Here is a 22,887-nt window from a genome sequence, read left to right on the forward strand (position 1 = left end):
ACATGTGATGGAGAGACCAGCACAACAGGCTCGATGGCTCGACAGTGGAAGAGACAGATTTGAAGGGAATCTGTTAACAATCTGCTTTGGGACATGAGTCAGTAGAATTGAGTCATGGTAACGGGGGTGTACAGACTTACGGACAGGAGTGGGATTCTGATTTTCTCAATAATTGTGTGTGATATGACCAAAAAAATTACTGTGATAAGAAGAAATAATGTAAAAGAGTTGTGTGAATCAAAACCAGCAAGAGATGTTTAGTTTTTGTAATACTTCTAAATCTCATCTGTAAGCTGCTGTAATCATCATTTTTGAATTTTGATAACTGTGTAACATAAAGAAGGACTCCTGGGATGATTATGACCTCTGCATTTTAGCATCTTTCAGCTCATTGTTTTGGTTTTACGATCACAACTTTACTGTTGTAGTTCAGACTGATTCCTCTCATCAGGATTATTTAAGTTGAAATTCCCAATAAAGCCGCTGTGTGCTACTTACTAAACCAAACAGTTGACAGTCACAGTTTGCAAGTAGCTGGTGAACACAGTGAAGCATTTAGGAGCTAAAGAGACAGATGTCACTATCAGGTGGTTGGTGGAGACCAAATTTGAGCCAAAAGGAGAGGGGGAAAAAATCTTCTAATTCAGGTGTATGTTAGCAAGTTTCATCTATATGCAGTTTGTATTTTCTTTTATTGTACTATTATTGAATTGTCTTGACACTGGCACCAAAATGAAAACGCAAATACACACGTACTTGGTGCACAATTTTAGATTCTTCTGATTATGATGCATTAAAGAAAGAGTAGAAGACTTAAATCTATCACCAGGGCTCCATTACATCTACAAGTCTACATTATTTAATCTCCTAAAAAAACACATGCTAAATATTTTTGTAAATCATTAGTGTCACCACGATACAATATAATATTAGTTGTTTGGACAACAATAAGATATTTGCAGATATCACAAAGTCTGCCACAATATGATTTTGATTTGATTCAGGTCAGAGCCCTGCGATTGATATGAGACGATCATATATATATATATCTATATATACACATATATATGTATACATACATATATGTGTGTATATATAGGTATATATATATATCTCATATATATATATATATATATATATATATATATATATATATATATATATATATAACAAGTACAAGTACATGTGTGTATGTATATATATATATATATATATATGTATATACACGGCTCTATTAAATGCTGTATTCTGATTGGTCAGTCGCAGCATTCAGAGGTCTGATATTACTGTGTAATGACCGTTGTTATGTAGCCCAGCGTTGCTAGGGACGCTGCTTTTCATTTTCTCTTTATTCCCTGTAGCTATTGTAGCGCAGATTCAGCTGTTGCTGGCAGTTTTTTTTTTCTCCTCCCAATTTAATTTATAAATCAATAAAAATCGTATAATTAATCAATATTCTGTCTCAAATTATTTATTTAACTGATAATTAGCCGTGTAATAAGCGGGATAATGTAATGCTGCGCGTCGGGGTTCTATTCCCCCTGCCGGGAGTTATTTTCCCAGTATTCACTGGCTCATTATACATTATCCCTTATATATATATATATATATATGTATATATATGTACATATATAATTCTCACAGAAGAAGCTGCTACACTTTTCTGTTTTGCTTTTGGCTGCAAAAATAAATTAGAACTGCAGCTGGTTAAGTGCAGTTAAGTTTACTTGAAATTGACTTCACTAACACACTTAAAACAAGAACAGCATTTAACAAAAGTATAACATTTGGTTCAATACAAACTTTCAAGGTTTATTGGCAAAACAGTTGTTTTTTGCTGGTCACCATTATTAGCCTAGGCACTTTTACATTACATAAATTAGCCTAGACTTTACTTCTACTCATAGCTTAACAAATTACATGTGTCATTTATACTTTTTCTTAATTCAATTCAATTTTATTTATAAAGCCCAATAAATAACAATTTGCCTCAGAGGGCTTTACAGCATATGACATCCCTCTGTTCTTTGGACCCTCACAGTGGATAAGGAAAAACTCCCCCAAAAACTACGTCTCCTGACAGACAAGTACAGTGAACTTTTAACCTTGGTTGAGTTTTTTAAGCCGAACATTGTTAAAACAGAGAAGCTAATGTTGCCAGAAGTTAGTGGAGTGAGATATGAGTATTTTATCAAATTACAGCATTGTTTGCAAATTGCTTGTCTTTGTCTGTTGATACGTCTTTTCTTAAAAATTCAAAATATTTCTATACTGCTGATGTATCGCAGAAAGGGGAGTGAATATCCTCATCATCTTTTCTTGGCTGCTTGCCGTTATCTGACAGGTAATGAGACAGACTGTGACACAGACAAGCCATGGGAATTTCAAAATAAAGGCATATCTTAGAGAAGATATGGATCGAGGTTTTGCATTACTGATATTGGATCAGTGATGATTGTATTGATACACTGACCCAGATTGATGAGCCGTTGAATGTACTCATATGTACTGCTTTGTTTTGAAAAGCACCGTAGAGAATTTACAATGCCGACATGAGCAACATTAGGTCTCTAATGACTCTTAATGTTTGTTTCAGTTTTGTGTTTAACGCTGACCTCCAAATGCGACACTACATCCAATGGACCAGGTGCATAAACATGCCGGCCTCTTGAGTTGTCATTTAATGCTCCGGCTCCGTTCCACAATGTATAAAGCACCAGACATTTTTCTGCCCTGACTTTTGTTTGCTGCGTTGTCTTTTTGTATTTACAGCATTTTTAACCAGTAACATCAACAAGTCATGTTTTTATGCATCTAGCTCCGGCCGTCTTGACATCATTATAATAAAAGTTGCTCTGACTGTTGTTTTGCTCGCGAGGAGGAGCTAGTTTCTGTTTGAGAAACCACAGTTGAGGTTGGGAAACACTTATCCTCAGAATGGAATAAATAATGCGAGTGTGAAATTAACAGCAGAAGCATCAAACTTTGAACTTACAAGTCACGTACTGTACACAAACGCTGCCTGACTGTAATGCTTCATACTCATAATACTGTCCTAGCTCGATGGGCTCGCACGGCTCTCACGGTGGGATGTTTAGTCTCTGGATATATTTCTATGATCCATCCTGTTTGGTCTTAAAAGTCGGGAGGTTCGGCGAATGTTCCTTTCTCACCAGCGAACTGGAGGAAAGATGTTGCCACCAGGCCATAAAAATTTCGAGACATGACAGAGTAATTTTGACTCAAGGTCTTGCCCCACTGTAGTCTTCTGAATTCCACTGCGTAAGTAGAAACCCATCTGGTTGGTGCATCTGAGAGTACCAAGATGATCTCATGTTCAGTGGAAGATAAAATTGAGGAATAAAAACTGGCAATCTGAGAAAAGATTCAGCTCCCTCTGAGTGAATAAGTGTTATTGTGTCGACTCCTGAATGTCATGCCGTCCACTTGTCACACAGGCTCTGTTTGTTTTCCTGCCTGTAGGTGTTTGTAAGGGATTTCCTACACTCTGTGGCACACTTAAACAAATGCCTGCGATGGAATCCCTTCCTTGATTTAGGTTATACCGACAGCTTTCCTCCGTGTGACCCGGCAGCCTCAGAGTGACTCAGTAGAATTACTGGAATTCATTGGGACATTTCACTGCACACAGTCCTGTCTAGAAGAAGAGAAAAAAAGGAAAGAAGGAAAGGCAGCGCGGTGCCAATAAACTTCGTTGGTTCGTAGATGGAGTGGGAGCTAAGAGATAAGCTGATTGCTGAAAACAGACTGCAATGTGATCGCTGCGTTCAGGGATGGGAAACTGGGGAAGAGGGATTGTGGTGTATGAATGGTGCTGTTTGAATGAACGTGCGAGGCGCATAGCTTTGCAGCGTTATTCCTGCTGCACATTGGAATTCCGTAGCATGTTGGTCTCATGGCCTGACTCCCAGAAAGCAGGAGGGGAGGTGTGTCCCTCCTGCCTCCTGATTTTGTGTTAAATGTGAAAGCAGCGTGTCATTCAGATCCTTCAACAAACTCTCCCATCTGGTACCAGCATGAAGGAGTCTCACACACAGGTTTGGGCTTTGGACGAGGCCCACAGCTAACAATTGTTTTCATTATCCATCAATCTGGAGATTATTTCCTCGATTAATCCATTACTTATTTGGGTTTGTAAAATATTACAAAATAAAGTTCCCATCACAGTTTGCTGCTGGGCTGATATGTGTCATCAGTTTCTGTTTTTGTTTGACCGTCAGCCTAAAACCTAAAGTCATCACATTAAAATGAGACAAGCAGCAAATCCTCACAAAAGAGAGGCTGAAAAAGACTTAAACCATCAACAGATTATCAGAACACTTTCAGATAAGAATTGGATGATATGCACTGTTATCGCGGATCAAAAAAACACACAATAAGTTGATTGTGGTGAATTTCCATTATCAGGATAATAGGGCTGTACCCAAATATTCGGATATTTGAATATTCGTTTCTATGGGTAGGTATTCGTTATGAAAATTTGGTATTCGATATTCGTTTTTGTTTTTTTTTTTTAACATATTTCTTTGGTGCTAAATGTAGTCTTTTTGTTGTTGGTAAATGTAGGTTATCAGTAAAAAGAACCAGCAGCGCATCGGCTCTACAGTCCACGGCACTGCTGATTAACCATTTTATTGCAGCACAGAGTGTCTGCCAGCAACCAATTACTTGCAGAGGCTTCCTACAACTTGTTTCAACGGTTCCGATTTAATCCCCCCTCAGCTCATGCCTTGTTGCAGATTTATTTCCTGTCAATCAATTAATCGCCTGTTTGTATTTCAAGCTACTGGTGTTCCTGTGCGCGGCTCCATGTATGTGCAGTTTAATTTGTTGTGTAATTCCACAGAAATAGAATGAATAGAAAGGACTTTGAACTGTTTGCTGTACTGTGGTCATTTGACCAATACAAAATAAGAAAATGGTGATTGTTGTCAGTTGTTATGGTGACCACATACATCATTGGGGCTGTAAAGTGTCACACTCACTGGTTTTCAGAACTCCAAACTAAGACAACGTTAGCTTGACTACCTTGTTAACTCACTGGAAGCGCTACATTTAAACTTGGACAGAAACAAAATAGAAGTCACCAGGACCGTCATAGTTAGTCTTGTTAGTTGGTCAGTTAGTTATTCCACTGTTCCAACAATCACCAACTCAGGTTTGGTTGAAGCAAACCCTGAATATACTGAGTTAGATGTCAAAATATGCTGATCTGCACGCTGCGTATCCCCATGGTCTTCAGAGGCAGCTACAGTAACGTTACATCATGTTTCAACAAACATGCTATTAATGGCAACAAAGGAAACAGGTATTTTAAAGTACTCATTCATTCATATTCTGTAACCTCTTATCCTACAGGGTCACAGGGGGCTGGAGCCTATTCCAGCTGACATTGGGCGAGAGGCAGGGTACACCCTGGACAGGTCTCCAGACTGTCACAGGGCTGACACATAGAGACAGACAACCATTCATGCTAGCACTCACACCTACGGACGATTTAGAGTCACCAATTACCCGTCTTTGGACTGTGGGAGGAACCCGGAGAAAACCCACGCTGACACGGGGAGAACATGCAAACTCCAAACAGTTTGCATGTTCTCCCTGTGTCAGCGGATTGCTCATTTGAAAACATAACATTACTACTCCACTGCTCATTTGGTCATTTCTGAAAAACTTGCCATTTGCCACAAGTTGGTTTGTTTATATGGAAGTTAGGCTGCTACAACGGTTGAACTGGCAGTGGTACACATAAAAAAAATGGCCGCCGCTCTGACCACCCTGCTCCGCTGACTTGAATGGGAATGTCTGTTCTACTTTGGTTTTCTTTCTAAGTGTGAGTCATTACTGTGTTGTGGAGCTTCTCACCCAAACTTGACTCAAAGGGACAACGCAGTGTGTTTATGACATCTGCTCTAATGTAATCAATCTGTTAATCACAACAGCTTTTCTTTTCAAAGTGACGTGCTGGCAGTAAATCGTGTTGGAGAACCGAATCCCAAAGCTCTCCCTCTTGAGCCAAACTAGCTGTTACATTAGAGTCCATAAAACTGTCCTTGTAACTTTATTTACCGCTCACTTTCATCACAAACTCACGACTATTGTCCAGATTTGAAATCCTGTGACTCCACCAGTGGATGTGTTGAAAAACGGCTCCACTGACAATGCCCTGCCTCTAGTCTGAGCTCTGAGCGTGTTCACTGCTGATGTTGCATTCCAGCTGGAACAATCCCACTGTTTTCCAGACCCCAAAGTGGACGCCTAAATTGGACAACACCCCCACCCCGCATACACACCCCCTTTCCCCCCTCTGCTCTCCAACCAACCAACCAACCCACCCACCACCCACTCCTCCCATACACACGCATCCCCTGGTCTCCTGTCCTTATTTGGGTAGAGACGTTCTGAGCGCTGGGTGGAGGGGGGGGTTGAGGGGGTGGCAGAGGAGGGAGGGAGGGCGTTGGGTTGACACAAGGGAGGCAGGAGGAGAAACAGTGAGCACTCGCAGCCCTTTCTTAATAAGGACATGTCTGGAATTCAGGCCCCTCTCTCAGTGAAGAGCCTCTCTTTTCCCCGCACCTCACTCGAACACTCTCCTGCGAGTACTCGGAGCTCCATCGAGGTCGCCTGATCTGCGCGTTACACAGACCGGCGTTTGGTGCTCTTCACAGCTAGCTCGCAGTACGGAGGAGGTTTGCAGTGTTTTCTCTGCTATAATTAGAGGTAAACAATAGAGTGGCTGCCCCTCGCCCCTCACCCCCCCTCCCTCACTGTGCCACCAGTCTTTGATTATTGCCCCAGCTCTGCTGAAGCTGCTGCCCCGAAGCACCTGTGCAGTCATTAATGAAATACTTCAGGCTGCCTCAGAGACGCTTTAACACCAGGCCGCACAAACTGCATCTGCTGCACATGAGGCTGAGATAGAAATCAGTGTTTAAGAGTCACACTAGTGTTGATGTTAACAGATGTAAATGTTTCAGCTTTTAATTCACTACACAGGCTGCTGACAGACAGTGAGATAAGGAAAAATGCCTATCACAGTGTTCTAGAGTCAGAAGTGACATATTTAAATTTGAGGTGAAATGATTAGTTTAAACTATTGCAACTATTTTGAATACATGTCTTTAGTTATTTTCTTTGTTATACACAGTAGTAGGGCTGCACAATTAATTGAAATATTATCAAAAATTGCAATTTGACCAAGTGCAATACCCAAATTGCAGAAACTGGAACTTTTTGATGAAGATAAATGTCACAACATACGATTATAAATTAAGCATCGTGGTGCTACAGAGATGCCCCGGCCTACAAATCATATTCCAGATGTCAGGGAACACGCTTGTTTGGTGCAAACCCCAGCAAAAATCCTCATCGTCATAATTTTTATTTTTATTGTTTCAGTGAAAATGAAATGCAAAAACGTCCAGTCCCAATAATATTTTATTTTTTTGCATGTCGTGCAGCCCTCCATGATTGTAAAGTGAATATCTTTGTGTTTTGGACTGTTGATTAAACCTTAAAACAAGACATCTGAATACGTCATAATGTGGTGTTGGAAATTATAAGAGGTATTTTTTAAATCCATTAATCAAGAAAATAATAGGCAGATTAATTGAGAAAGAAAGTAATAGTTGTTGGTTGCAGCCCTGATATAAATTTCTTTTTTGTCCAACTAACAAAACACAGAGATGTTCACTTCACTAATTTTAGACACAGAAAAGCAGAATATTCTCAAGTTTTAGAAGCTGAAAGCTGAATTTTTTTGGGCTTTTTTTTTTGACAAACTGACTCATTGTTTCAGCTCTGATTCTCATTATCGACTGCCTTTACGTGTCAACCTTGTGATAGTCTGACGACCTGTCCAGGGTGCGCCCTACCTTAGAATATTTCAGTAGGAACTGGCCCCAGCCCCCCCACTCCCCTGAATAGGATAAGCAATAAATAAAGAATGGATGTATTTCTGTGTTTTTGTTTTATTATTGTCTTTGGTGCACTGTCTTTTTTTTGTCAGTAAAGTATCAGTACAAGTACAGATTATGATTAAGCTAACCCTTCCTCTGGTCATATGTTGTTAACAGTCATTGGGAGCGATCCAGCCGTGTGATCTGTGAGGACTGTCATGGATCACTTGAGCTGCTGATGAGTGCTCAGTTTCAGTGTTGAGTTTTAACACCGTGACCCTGTTGCAAAGGGTTCGCCATAACCAGTGCCCTCTCAGCTAAAATTAGCTGCTTCACTAGTGGATATTTGTCAAACTCTCGTTTGAGTGCTGTGACGTACGTGAATTTCGTGTTGTATGTGGCGTGCGGTTGAATCACTGTAGAACTAGTCTGGCTCACAGGATGAAGATTCTGGGTGCAGAGCTGCCAGTGGCTTATCCCCTCCATTATCTGCTTATCACCATTTTTTGTTCTTTTTAAATCACCCTCACTACATGACACGAGTTTTGAGTACCTATCGCCACACGTACACACACTCCACAACAAAAGCAACAACCTCTGAGTTACGAAAGCTACTCAATAAAACTTCTTAAATGTTTTATGTGGCGTTTTCTGTTGCAGGGATTAGGGCTGCAACAATTATTCCCATTGTTGATTAATTAGTTGATTATTTTCTCAGCTAATCGATTAGTTGTTTGGTCTATAAAATGTCAGAAAACGTCTGTCAGTGCCTCCTAAAATCCAAGATGAGGTCCTCCAATTGTTTTGTCCACAACCCAAAGATACTCATCTTGCCGTCAAAGAGGAGTAAAGAAACCCAGAAAAACTTTTTTCTTAAAAAAACTACTTAAACTGATTCATCAATTATCAAATTTGTTGGCGATAAATTTCATATTTGACAACTAATTGAATCATCGTTGCTGCTCTAGAAGGGATTTAGACATTTAAACACCAGGGCTCGCATCCACACTGCAAGCGTTCTACCAAACAAGATCTCACCCAGCAGTATTTTGCAAGAGCACCATTGCTGCATCCTGGCGTAAGCGCCGCCCAAAATGATTGTGATTGGTTCATATAAATACAAACAACCCAGGGCATTTTTTTCCCCTTAACCCAGAATTATGGTAGGTTCAGCCAGACCTTTCTCCAGCGCATGAACAGCCTGAGTTTCAGTAGGTCTGGCTATGCGTGACTACTGTATAACTGATCTACTTGCCTTTGATCTTTTTTAATTCCTGTTATGTGATGTTTGGAAGAGAAAGGAAGCGTCACTAATCCTCCGCTTCTGCTTTTTCACCAGTTTGTGGTTAGCGGTTATTAAGTGTGAATCTTTCTAAATACTGAGAGATAAAAGGAGAAGGGGGAGGCTATATGTCACGGCTATCATCATCATGAATATATCTAGATGAAACAACTTCTTGGCTGCATCGTGTTGGTGTAAATATCCACTGAATAATCAAACAGATGTATGTGGTCTTGAGAAAAAGAGTGTCACTGATTATCAGTGACATTTTCATACATTTGATATTATTTTTCCAAATAAAGTTAGAAGTACAAATCACATTTCAAGACTGAAACTTAATTTCTGGGTTGATTTTTATGTTGCAGAAATAATACAGTTAATATTTGACTCCCTTGCTGTGCAGAAGCTCATAAAAGAGGTACGATCTGGCTCATAATGGGGAAAACCAGCTGAAAACAGATAATGTAACATACTCTTTTAACGTTCTATCACATAAACTCTAAATGTCAATATAATATATCTCCCTGTATTTATCTGTTATACTTTCTTTTTTGTCAGCATCTGCAGAAATGCTAAAGCAGAAACACAAGCATCATGGGAGGATCGTGGTTACCTCATAGACTTCCATCTCAGAAACAATACGATGCTGAAAAGGCAGCTTGAAAAATACTTAAGATCTTTGCCTGCAGTCAGCCATAAGCCAACCACACTGGGACACAGTTCCCAGACCACAAGAATTCTTTGAGGCCAGCGCTGATTAGTGAGGTCTTTAAACTTCGTTTTATGGAATATCTTGAATTCATTTGGCCATTTCAGAGGAATAAAATCGAGGAAATTATAGTAATAATTACGGTCAGCATTGTTTATTCATACAAATTTAACGACTGCAATAAAGAAAATGTCAAAGAAAGCCAAAGTGGTGACCTATAGATGAATGACATTTCCTTACTCAAGTCCCATTATGCTTAACGTGAACTCAAACAGCTCTTGGCCTCGTCTGCAGCCACAAACATAATTCACTTTATGTATATTTCTAAAGAAAAACATTTGACAAATTTAGCAGGGATTAAGCTCGCACAGTATGAAAGCTGTTAATCAGGTTGTACACATAATTTAGTTTAATCAAATCCATGTTCTTCTGTGTAGTATTGATCCAGTAGGCATCCTGTTGAAATTTGCTTGTGAATTTCAGCAGCGTTGCATCATAAATTCAAAACAAGTAAAAAAAAATAAAGAAGCTGTTGAGTGCTCACCTTGTATTATGTTGAATTTGTGTTCAAATTGTGTATTTCTGGCATGCCTTTACAGTGACTGAAGAATCCAAAAAATGGAGCAAAACTATATCAAAACATCTGTTTACAAACCCTCGCACAGCTCATGCAGTAAAATTCAAATCACATTTATCCAGTCATGTGCTCAGAACTTCCCAAACACGTGCATTTTCCGCTAAAACCTTACGACGTAGAACACTTCAGCACAGCACAGGCTGTTTGTGCTGTGTTTGAAATAGTAACGTTTTATGTGTTTTGGAAGCTCTGAGCATACGACTGGATAAATGTGACTTGGATTATACTGCACGAGTTGTGTGGGAGTTTGTTAACAGATGTTTTAATCTAGTTTTGCTGTTGTTAAACGTGGACCCCCATGACCTCAGTTCACAAAGGATTTTCACCTTTTTTTGGATTCTCTGTTTAATGGTGAGACATGCAACAAAAACAAAGTTTTTCTCAAGAAGTCAAGGTAACAGGGGGTGAGTATCTTATATACAAATTTTCATTTGGGGGGTGAAGTATTCCTTTAACATGAAGAAAAAGCGGCAGTGAAAAGAAAATTATTTCCGAGATTCATGAAACATTCAGCAAAAACATCAAAAAGCCTCGGCTGAGTTCCTCCATACAAGATAAAGGATGTTTTCTTCATGTAATGGATTTGTTTGTCAGGCAGCATCATATGACCCACATTTTTTACTTTGTTAAGGAAAAGTAGATCAAATTGATATAATATTTTGGATCATTTCTTTGGTCTAAAAATAACCTCATAGCATCTGATTCTCTAGTATTACAAAGCTGTTAATATTGGGGTTTAAGCAGAGAAGTGTTCTTGTGGTAAATGTGAAATGATGGCTGATTACAGCACACTTGTAACGTGGTGGGGATTGTTTTACAGTCAAGGTTGGTGATTTTTGTTATTGGCAGCAAATTCCATGAATAGAACAAAACCAACAGTACGTCAGTGTGTCTCTTAATACTGAATCTTACTCTGTGGCTCATTCATTCCCTCTCAAGACATAAATCCTTAAAAATAGGTCACAAATATAAAGTTTCATTCTTAAATAAGACTAAGTGACTTCCTAGAGCAGCTGGGTGCTGTCGTTTTTAGCAAACGTTTCTCAAACAGGAGTAAATAGCACATTTGTTGGGGACTATTTACAGCTGCGGATTAATACAGATTTGATGGTGATGTAAGTATTTACATCACCAGGAGAGTGTGTGTTGGATTTACTCACAGTGCCCAGGCTTATAGTTACCAAACATGACACAGACTGCAACGATGTTGCTCGCTGATGAGTTTTTAAATGTTATTAGACAACAATAGGGCTCTGTAGCACATAAGCTATTTCAGGCTTCGGCTGCACAGACGTCATTTGTCAGTAATTGTTGATTTGGTGTCATGGGATTTGTCGATAATAAGAAATCATTACACTTTTCTTGGTAAAGAAGACTGAACCGCCTGTGTTTCAAGCTGTAAACACTGTTTCAGTTTCACATGTTGTGTATTTATGATTAAACATTCTGTGTGCAACATTCAGAGCGTTAATATAGCAGCAAACCACTTCTATGATGTAAAGATATAGTGGAGTGAGGGCATCCTGAGCAGAGAATGAAGTCATTCTGCCTCTGTATGTGTGTTGTAATTCGAGCTTCTCTGTGGTTTGTTGTGAGAAGCCGGTCCGGCAATGCATGCATGTTAGTGCACGTGAGTCCCTGCATGTGTGTCCTGTTGGCTAGCTCATCAATGCCGCTTGGCACAGTGCTCATTCAGAGGTTACAGCTAATATCAGGTCAGCGTTGTTGCGGAAGTATAGCACCCACCACCCTCCTGTTCTCCCCTGTTTACACGGTTAGCTCTTTTAGCACTGTTGCTATTTATGGAGTTAGCACTGTTTGCTGCTAGCCGCCGGCTCAGCCACTTCCATCGTGGGAACTGTTTCCAGACGACACATACGCTCTGAATTTCTCACAGAGCTCCTTGAAGATTATAAACATTGCTGAAGTTGCACCACACAAATTAAGCAATTTATGTCTTCATTTCACAGGTCTCCCACAGATCCTTTGATTTTGGGGCTCGGGGTCGGGCCCAGGGGGAGCCGCCACCATTGCGTCCAACGAGTGGAGCGCCAACGGTAGCCCAGAAGATGGGCTGGACGGGGACAATGAGGACAAGACCATTGACGGAGACGCCGAGGGCGTGTGGAGCCCGGACATCGAGCAGAGCTTCCAGGAGGCCCTCGCCATTTACCCTCCCTGCGGCAGGAGGAAAATCATCCTGTCAGATGAGGGCAAGATGTATGGTGAGTACGCTGGGTAACAGCCAGGGCAACAAAAGAACAACAATTACATGGAAATCAGTCCCATAATGAATGCACAAAAATGAGAAAACCACCCATTCCACAGAGATTTGTGGCTAAAAGAAAACCCACCATAGTGCCCTAAAAAGAAATGAGAAAAATACTTCTCTTCCTCTCGTGCTCGTGTCACAGCTTTGACACAGAGGTGAATGTTTTCTTTCCACTCTCAGCTCTCCTAAACAAGTCTGTACCTGTTGAGCTGTGACCCAAGGGCAGGTTCTTCCAGTCACACCAGTGCTCTCAGAGCTGGTTATTGCTGTCCTGAGAGCATCTCCACTCCTCTCCTCTTGATTTACACCTGTCTCTTTCTTCAGAGTGTTTTTCTTTACAGCCTGTTTTTTATGCCCACTGTTTTATGGCCTCTTCTCTTCCTCGCTACACGTTCAGTCGCAAAACCTGCTCTTTGTGTTTTTTATCGCTGAACGTCATTTCTCCCCACAAACCGGTATCACTGGGAGAGTTTTGCCTGTAGGTGACTGGTTGAAGCTGGTTTCTGGAGAAGTGTTTTCGTTTGATGCTGGATGGCTAGGTTAAATTGGCAATAATTAGCACAGCGTGAATCGAGACTCAGGAACAAAAACATCACATTGGCATGTTGAAGATTTTAAACATCCATATGGTTTCAGAATAGTAATGCTGTTTCCTGCAGCGTGTTCATTAAATTGCAGGTGTTGAGCCTTTAATGCCCTGAAAAACTCCAGATGGATATGTTGGCAAGTTCACTGGTAGAATCACTGACATCCAGGTGTAGGGAATTGAACGCATTTGTCTTTCATTATTTTGAACCCACTTTCCCATTCCTATTGTTGCACGCTCTTCCTAATTAGATTTAGCATTTGAGGCTGGAATTTTTGCTGAAAAGCAGCATGTGTTGATTGACAGGAACTGTGCTGCCTTCCTCGCTGTTTAACATGCCGTTGTCCTCAACAAACCTCTTTTTGGTTTTGTGAAATTATGTTATTTTCACCATCGTAATTCAACTCCCTCAAGCCATGCTTTGTAGGACTTTCATGCCCTTTAATTATTGCCCATCATGTCCCAAAAACTTGAAACTGATTCTGGCTTCAAAGCAACCAGAAAAACCATCAATCATCGCCACCAAAGTCTGTGACGGGCTGTGTATTTTAGAAGCATTAGTGTTTGTTTTTTAAGCACTTTTTTTGGGGGTGGCTTCTCTGCTGTTGACGTCAGATAGGATTCTTTTGGCGTGATTCACCCGAGATGGAATCTCATCTTCTCTTTCGTCGGGCAGATTTTGGATATTCAAGGACAAGCGCATACCTGAGATAACTCAGCCACTGTTTGAGCTTCTGTTGTTCCTCTGATCCGGTTATAAGGAGCAGAGAGGGGAGGAGACAAGAAACAGAAAATCAGTCAACAGCTGTTTGTTTTTCTGGTTCTTTAATCATGCAAGTCATTTAACAAGCAAAGATGCCTGCTTGCTTTGCTGATTCCACCTTCTCTAATGTCATGATTCTCAGCTTTGCTCTGATTGTTACTTAAATATTTCTGGGTTTTGGACTGTTGGTCGACATAACAAGACATTTAAAAAAATCATCTTGGGCTCACGGCATTTTTCACTATTTTCTGACGCAGACATAAAAGTTAATTAAGAAGAAGATATATTTTTGTAATTACTGAGAGGAAATTCAATGTTTTTCACCCTTTTATCACATACACACAGGCCCGATATACACACAAACACATGCACAAACAGGGCCTATGCATGCTTTCAATGGAGGGATGTCAGGGTCGGGGGGCTGCATTGGGCGGGTGCCCTGGGCAGTTGGTGGTTTGGTGCCTTGCTCAGGAGCACCTTAGCAGTGCCCAGGGGGCGAACTGGCACCTCTCCAGTAACAAGTCCACACTACATACTTGGTCCATACAGGGACTTGAACCACCTTCGGTTTCCAGGTCAAGTCCTTAAAGAATGAGCAACTGCCGCCCCATTAAAGCAGACCTCTTAAGTTTTTCTCTATTTTGTGTCTTATACATAGTGTTACGATGTTGCATGTTTGTAGTACAGCTGGTCAAGGTTTCAATAATGAGGTAAATGTATGTAGAAGTAATCCCTGTGAGCTAAACTTCATCTTTAGACTGTTCTGAATACTCAGTTTCCAATGTTTTTTCTACTCTAGCATTTCTCTATATGGTCATCTGCTCTTGGCACACTACTGCAAGTGTTTACATTATGTAGCCTACACTGCTAAATGAAGCTACATGCTAGGGCTGCCACTAACGATTATTTTCATTGTTGACTAATCTGTCGATTATTTCTTCGATTAGTCGACTAATCATTTCATCGAAAAATGCGTTAAAATGTTGAAAAATGTCGGTCTGTCTCGCCCAAACCCCAAAATTACGTCATCTAATGTCTTGTTTCATACTCATGCCAAAGGGTTTTAGTTCACTGTCACGGGAGAGTGTGTAAAGCTGCCAATATCTGAACATAAAAAGCTACAGTAAGAGTATTTTGGGGTACTTTTATAGTACTTTTCTATGAAAAATGACTCAAACCGATTAGTCGACTACTAAAATAGTCACCGATTATTTTGATAGTCGATTAGTCATCGATTAGTCAACTAATCGTGGCAGCCCTACTACATGCTAACGTCAATGAAACATTAAGGCTAATCTTAGTTGCAGATGTTGTAAATTTTTCCCCGATTTCAGAGAATATTCCTGCTGGAACATGTCTGGTTGTGTTTAGAATATTTTACTGGGGATTTTTTGTGGTGAAAAAGTGCCGATCTTCACATTAGTCATTCCCTAGGCCGCAGTGACGGTGCAGAGACACTGAGATATGCAAGACTTAAATACTGACCAATCAGAGCAAACTGGGCTTTTTCAGGTCGGGGTCTTAAAGAGACAGGCCCATAAATAGAGCAGCATGAGCACAGGTGTTTTTAACATTAAAGCATGTAAACATTTTTTTCTTGAGACCTATATATATATATATACACACACACACATATATATATATATACACACATATATATATATATATAGGGCCTCTTTAATTCATTATGAAATTAATTGACAGATCAACCTACAATGAAAAAACAGAAATGAATGACACCACACTTGGTCTTCTTACAAGACGCATTTCTGATGTAATTTAGTAATAAATGTAGTCATTTCTGATTACAGTTAATCTAATTAAACCAACTAAAAGTTTATTTTCGGCAGACATGAGGGTAGGGTTGCAGTGATATATTGATTTAAAGGCATACTGTGGTATAAAAATTGATGGTTATCATACATACATACATACATACATACATTTGCTTATCTTGCATTGAAAAAAAATGGAACTGAAAGGAGACTCTCACCTTTATTTTACTGATTTTTAAACAGGAGATGTTTTTACAGATACTTAATTTGAGAAAAGGTTTCAAGTTTCAGTTGTAACGTGACACTGCAGTATTTTCTAAGATGGTTGTTGTAGCATGAAAATCTCAAACTGTATCCAAGGGAAATGACAGTATTAGTTAAGTTATTCTATAATTTTCAGGATGCCACAACTAGTTTACAACATGCTTTTATTGGTGTGCACATCTGAAGCACAGATCACTGCAGGCATCTCTAAATTTACCTAAACAACTCTCCAGCCCTGTTTAGCAGTGCGGTGTTGTGTCCCAGGCTCCATACATTCGTCATGAGAATGTCAACAAAGAGGCCGGCCGTGCACAAACCTGCCCCCTTAGCAACAAACTGTCAGGACCCCTTTTAGAGGCCTGTTTTTTTCTAGAGCACTAAACACCCTCTCCGCTTACAATAAGTCATCTGAGGCTCCATGGGCAGAGCCAAGGCATGCCCCAGAAGAAGTCGTCTCACAAGGTGATTACCTCAGACATCTAAAAGCTGCCCTGACGTGAGGTTAGGGGAATGTTAACGATTGCACTGTATGTAATACTGTCTACCTTGCAGTCTCAGACTCCCAGTGGCCTTCAAAAGAAGGCTAGTCATCCCTCCCATTGGGAATTCCACTTTTTCTGCCAGGACTTTTTTTTTCTCATTTGGTGGGAAACCTTTTGCAAATTTCCATTGCCTTAGCAAGATGACTGCATTGTCCATGTGTGTTCTGTGCTCTACAAACCTGTCTAGACTTCCCAGAAGCATTGCCAGTCGTTTACGTAGCTCGGGGTTGACTAAGAGTTCAAAAGAACACATTTTAATTTTTATAAGTCACACATGTTAATAATCACATCAGTTGTGTCAGAACATGAACAACACTTTGAGAAGCTCAGCTCTTGTTTGCTATCTTTCACTGCCTGTAGAACCTTTTTCATTAAATGTGCATTATCATTATTATTACTATGACTTTTTAAAAGCGTCAAATCTACCACAACTTTCATGAATTCATTCTTGATACGAGCATAATCAACTTGATACCACTCTCATATCTGCACAGTGAACATACAACCAGCAGCTAGTTAGCTTAGCTTAGCATAAAGACTTAAAACAGTCTGAAACATCTAACCTGGCTTTGTCCAAAGGAAACAAAATCCATTTACCAGCACTTCTTTAACTCACTTATTAACAAGTTCTATCTCATTTAGTCCGCACACTGTAAATACAAGGTGGTCAAGTGCAGGAACAGGTAGTCACTGCCCCTTGCCAAGAAATAGCCTGGTCCACAAACCCTGTAAAACCACAAAATGTCACTTTTTATGTACTGATTAAACAAACAAGGTATAACACATTAGTTATTGAGCTTTTCATTGTGCTGGCAGGTGGGTGTGCTGCCTTTCAACAGAGGCAGGCTAGTTGTTTCCCTCTGTTTACAGTCTTTATGCTAAGCTAAGCTAACCTAGCTGTAGCCTCATTCTGCGTTAGACGGTAGACGGTGAACTGGATATCATTTTAATGGACGAAAGCAGGACGTTTAAATTAAGTGAGGCCAGCAAAGAATAATGGGAACTGTAACAGTAGACAACATTGCCATTTAAAGTTAGAATATTTTAACTTGTTGCCGTCCACTGTGACAGAATAAGCCAATGTTGCGTAGTTTCTTCACACAAGGCTAAAAAAATCAGGCAATCTGGACAATCACTGGACATTACTTGAAAAATTTGATAAAATAACAAGCAAGAAATAATAATTCAATATGTTTTATTCCTTTCTTTGTAAATAATGCAGCATATGACCATGTGGTTTTGTTTTACCGTCCTGCCATTCTGTCACATTGTTTGGAGGTGTTGTCTGTCTGATTTCATGTGAACGCAGCCTTATATTTAACAGACAGATCTGAAAGTGGTGCCAAACTTCTGATCTAAACCTCTGCAAGCAAACAAACTTGCATGCTTGATTGCTTTTGATTTTCCGCTCATGTTTTTTCAGAAAGTAATGAACAAAAACTGTCCAAAAATCTACAGAGTAGTTTCAGCACAGAGGTATTCCGTCTTGGTGAAATGAATAGTTGGCACATTTTACAGGCAAAGTTCAGAGGAAGTGTCTTCAGAAGATGCGTGTGTGTCAAAAAAATGTTGCCTGTCTTGTTTTGCTTCGGGGCTGTACTGACATGTTGTTCCCCTGCGTTTTCTGGCCTCGACAGGTATGTCAACCCCCGAGCACACACCTCTCCCTCTCTCAGCCCTGCAGCTGTCACCACTGCAAAGCACTCTGGGTACAAAGAAAAAAAGATTGCAGTGCTGGAGGGAGGCTTATGTCTGTTTTGACCTTTGCAGGCCACATTAGGAATTAGCAGAAGGTTCAGTGCATATGTATAGTTGCGAGCAAAGATGTGTGCGGAGGTAAAACAGAGGGGGGCCGAGCGCTCTGTAATGATGACTGAGCAGGCCTTCCCTGTCAGCCCCCTCACTGAGATGTTAGGAATGTTTTCAGTCATGGCTGAGCAGTATGTTAGCAATTTAGGATTACCTCAATGTTATGAGAAGGGAGGAGGGGAGAGAATATGGGTGGAGAAAGGGTTCAGGAGAGAGACAGAGAGGGGGAGAGGGGGGAACGGAGAGTGAGGAGAGATTACCTTTTTGCTCACTATCTTAGCGTGGAAGTGGAAAATTCCAGCGGTCATGTAGTAAAAGAAAAAGATAGGCGTGTCCTGTCAGGGAAGAGGTTAAGAATGGCAGCCTGCAGCGATCTGAGCGGGTGTTGAGCAATCGACAGGGGAATCATAAGCAGCTCGAGAAGAGAGGGAAAGACAGCGAGTACGAGGACAAACAAGGCTGTGCACGCGATTGTGCAACTGTGTGTCTGTTTGTACGCACCTGTCGTGTCCCCCTGCTGTGTGGACCAGCCTTTTCACCGTCTCTCAGACCTCCAGCACGTCAAGTCTGAGCAGATCTCGGCTGCCACGGTTGCAGCTGCCATTGACAACACAGAGATTATGTCCTGTATTCTCTCTGGGGTTTGAGAGAGCAGAATGTGTCTAAAAAATAACCGCTAATATAACCAGTCCTACTGGGTCACTGCTCCAAGAACACCAGGCATAAAATGTGCAGCTGCTGCTTTGAAGTCTCGGGACTCTTAAAATATTGTGTCAGGTTGTGATTTTGTTTTTTAAACTTAATAAATCACATCCAGTGTTTGTTTCTGGATGCATCAACTGATTTTAGTGATCCAGAGCCTGCTGAATCAGATCTGTTCAGCAGGACTGGGGTTGAACACAGGTCTCCTGAGTGATTATGTTACCTCTCAAAATGTCTTGTATGCTGTGGTTCTCAAAATTTGATGCAAGGGTGTGAAGTGGAGGATAAGGGATTTGGGACTGATTACCTCAGTGTTTCTGAAATCTTTTGCTTTCGCCCAGTGACCAACAATTCTTTTTAGTGATTAGTGCCTTTAGGGATTGAGGCTCTGTCCAGTATGTGGCAGAGGCATCATGATCCAGTTTGTCTTTTTCTACAGAGCAGAAAAACTAGTGTCTGAGAATCTGTCTCACAGCTTAATTTACAAATCATTTTAACATTCAGCTTTGTAAAAGTTTATTTGAAACTTTGAAATCAAACGCTGTTTGAGTTATTTGTCCGGCCCTCTTCAAAGCGCTGTCTCAGCAGCAAACTGTATGTCACGTAAAACAAAAGCTGTATTTTAAATATCACAAACCAACCAGATGTTGTGGAAAAAAACTGAAGATATCGTCTCAGCTCACAACCACAGAACTGCACTGTTCAACAGATGAACAAAACACATTTTTGATTTACCATGCTGTATAATTTCTGTGCTCAACACTGCTGTAAAACCCGTTACAAAAAATGTGTATGGTCTTACTATTTAGAATTAATTGCGTGGAGAGTCCTGAAGTCTGTTGTGAATTTACAGTTTCACCAACAGCCCTGAGTGCACCTCAGCATTCTTCGAGATGTTCTTATCTTCTTAGTCAAACTGTATTTCATACTGTATCTCACACACACTTTGCAATGAGATATCTGTGAAATTCATAGCAGAACTCTGTGGTTGGGACGATGTAATGTTTTTCCCCGTCTGCTCCTCAGCTGAAGAGATTGAGAGTGACAGTTGCGCAGGGGTCGGACTGGCATTGTTCTTTCTCTGTCATCCTCTGCTGGGATGGTCGGCAGCAGGTGCTGCTGTCCGTTGAGTGCAGGGTCACATAGTGGTGTTGTTTTGGGAAAAGGGGGCTGCTTTGCTGCCAGGTGGCAGTTGTTGGCAGAGACAGTTATGGCTTTGTGTTTCCTCCAAGAGTTACAGCATCAGCTGCCCCTTTTGCCCCTCTAACCGACGACCCCCTACCGCAACCTAATGGCCCTCACCCCGGCTCTAACCCCTGCTTTTCCCTGAGCTGGAAGTGCATGTGTGTGTTCGCCTGAGCTCTGGCTGTGTTCACAGGCCCAGGCCAATCAGACTGGCTAGCACAGATGTGACAGGCTTAGAGGAATGCTAGGAATGCGGAGGCGCTGGAGCGGGCGTGTCCATCCTTGGCCTGGGGCAGAGGGGGGACGGGCTAGCTCAGTATCGGCAGACAGTTCAGCTCTGCTCTGCTGGCCGACCGCCGGGCTGACTGGTTGGAGAGAGTACGGTGAGGGCTGCAAGCCTGCTGGAGATGGCCTGCAGTACTTTTATGGTAATTGCACTAACCAGGGCCTTCTGGAGGCCAAGTGCTAAAGAGTGTGTGAAAAAACAGGACTTGTTTCTCCTGTCATTATGTGTGTGGATACGCTAAATTTCCTAGACACACAGTCTATTGTGTGCGTCTGTGTGTGTTACAGAAGGCACATCTTGACCAGTTTTTGTTGGTGTAAATTTCTGTCAGCAAGTTTCGAAGAGTTTAGGTCATTATTCATAATGATACAGCGGTTCAACCTCTCCCTTTGGCCCAGTTCTCAGCCACAGAAACCCAGTAAACGTGACTTGGCAAAGAAAAGAAGTAAAAAACACTGATGGACTGATTTTCCTTTGAGACAGCACAATAATGCTTTTTGCACTTCTTATACACCAAAGATGATTTTTTTTCTTGATCCCAGCTGCACTTTGCTGAAGAGGCAGTGCTTGTTAAATCTCGTGCACGGCACTGAATGTTAAGAAGACCATGAAAGCCCAGAATAGAAGCCTGTTCTCCGCACAACCTGTTTGTGCAGAATCTCGAAAGTAGATGTTATGTCATGAAAAACATGGTTCTGTTTTCTAAGCGCTCTCTATAATTAGGCTGCAGGGCCCCGTGAGCAGACAATAAGGAGGTGTGAAACGAGCTAATGAAAACTTTGGAGTAAAACAAGTAAATCAGCCTTTAAATCACTGTCTTATTTTAAAGAAGAAACTAAATTTTAAATACAGTCTCCCAAAGGAAACAGAGGTGTTGTTATGGCCTGTGACCTCTGAGAAAAATGTGTTTGCCCTGAGTCTGAGGAGCTCTGGGAAAGGTCACACTGCTGTAAGATGTGTACTCAACATATAACAAGAGTGCCACCTTCTGTTCATTTCAGGGTATCATCAGCAAACGTTCAAACACTACTTGATTGTCATGTATTCCTATGTCCTTGTTTTTGTTTTTGACCGTACTTCCTGTTTTGTGTTCCAGGTCGCAATGAATTGATAGCAAGGTACATCAAGCTGAGGACGGGCAAAACCCGCACAAGAAAACAGGTAAACAAGTTTTGATTATTGGATTGGAATAATTATGCATGAGTTTGGTTTTAGTGACTGACAGTAAAAGACAGAAGTTTGAAAACTATTCAGAACTGCAACAACTGTTTTATAAAAGGATTCATAGTTGCTGATGTCCTGCTTAGTGGATTACAAGTTATTTAAAGGATAGGGCTGGTTTTATTACATATAATTTTTTATTATCATTCAATGTGATTGTTCTTCTTTAAACAGCCTTTGAATAACCTACTCTGGCGTTTTTCATTTTCTTAACGAAGGCAAAGTAATTTCCGAAACTAGCCGGGCACTACAGTTTTAAGTACACAGTACTCAAACTAGAGTAAATAGTGCTTGTTGGGGACTATTTTTATCTGCGGATTACTACACATTCAGTGACCTCGTGGGTATTTACAACAGCAGGTTGGTGTATGTGTGATTAACCATAGTCTGTATAAAAATAATGGACAGAGCCACCATGACATCACCTGTTGGTTTGTGGACTCCCATTTTGAAGCTTTGAGTTTGGCATTTTGTCCATTGTCACCTTGGTTTTTTGGAGCAAGAAGTGATCATATGTGGACGAAAGGGTGGAGCTAACCCTAATGTTAGCTGCTAGCTTGGTTAACACAGGGTATTAACAGCTATGGTTAACTGTGATAATGCTAGTTCTAATTTTCACTAGCGAAAACAGGTTTAAAAATGTAAATTACAGAAAAACTGACGATCTCACACCGTAGAGCAGTGGTTCCCAACTGGTGCAGCCAAGCAGTCCAGATTTCTCCCCGGTCAGTAGTTCAAAGTCCACACAGTTAAATATGTTCTGCGTCATACTTGCATTTGACCATGTCATCGAGCTAGTTCGTTGTCTCTGTCAAGTAGCTGTCCGTTAGTCACTCACTCTACAGCAGGAAACGGCACCTCAAAATAAAAACTCTGTGCTGGAAATTCACTGTGCTTCAATTTAAAATGTGTTTTTTACAAACTTGACACGTTGA

At 40.8% G+C, this 22,887-nt stretch overlaps 1 protein-coding gene across 9 annotated transcripts in view; it reads left to right on the plus strand.

The window, feature by feature from the left end:
• Nucleotides 1-22,887, plus strand: part of tead3b (TEA domain family member 3 b) — a 43,007-nt gene that overhangs the window by 5,469 nt on the left and 14,651 nt on the right. For all 9 annotated transcript variants that reach the window (XM_033626742.2, XM_033626743.2, XM_033626745.2 and 6 more), the window contains 2 exons: nt 12,518-12,772; nt 21,828-21,892. In XM_033626742.2, coding sequence (XP_033482633.1) covers nt 12,766-12,772; nt 21,828-21,892 — 72 coding nt within the window. In that variant the 5' untranslated portion in view covers nt 12,518-12,765. The remainder of the gene's footprint in view (nt 1-12,517; nt 12,773-21,827; nt 21,893-22,887) is intronic.

Source organism: Epinephelus lanceolatus, chromosome 1 (genome assembly GCF_041903045.1).
Source record: "Epinephelus lanceolatus isolate andai-2023 chromosome 1, ASM4190304v1, whole genome shotgun sequence".
NCBI classification, from domain to species: domain Eukaryota; kingdom Metazoa; phylum Chordata; class Actinopteri; order Perciformes; family Serranidae; genus Epinephelus; species Epinephelus lanceolatus.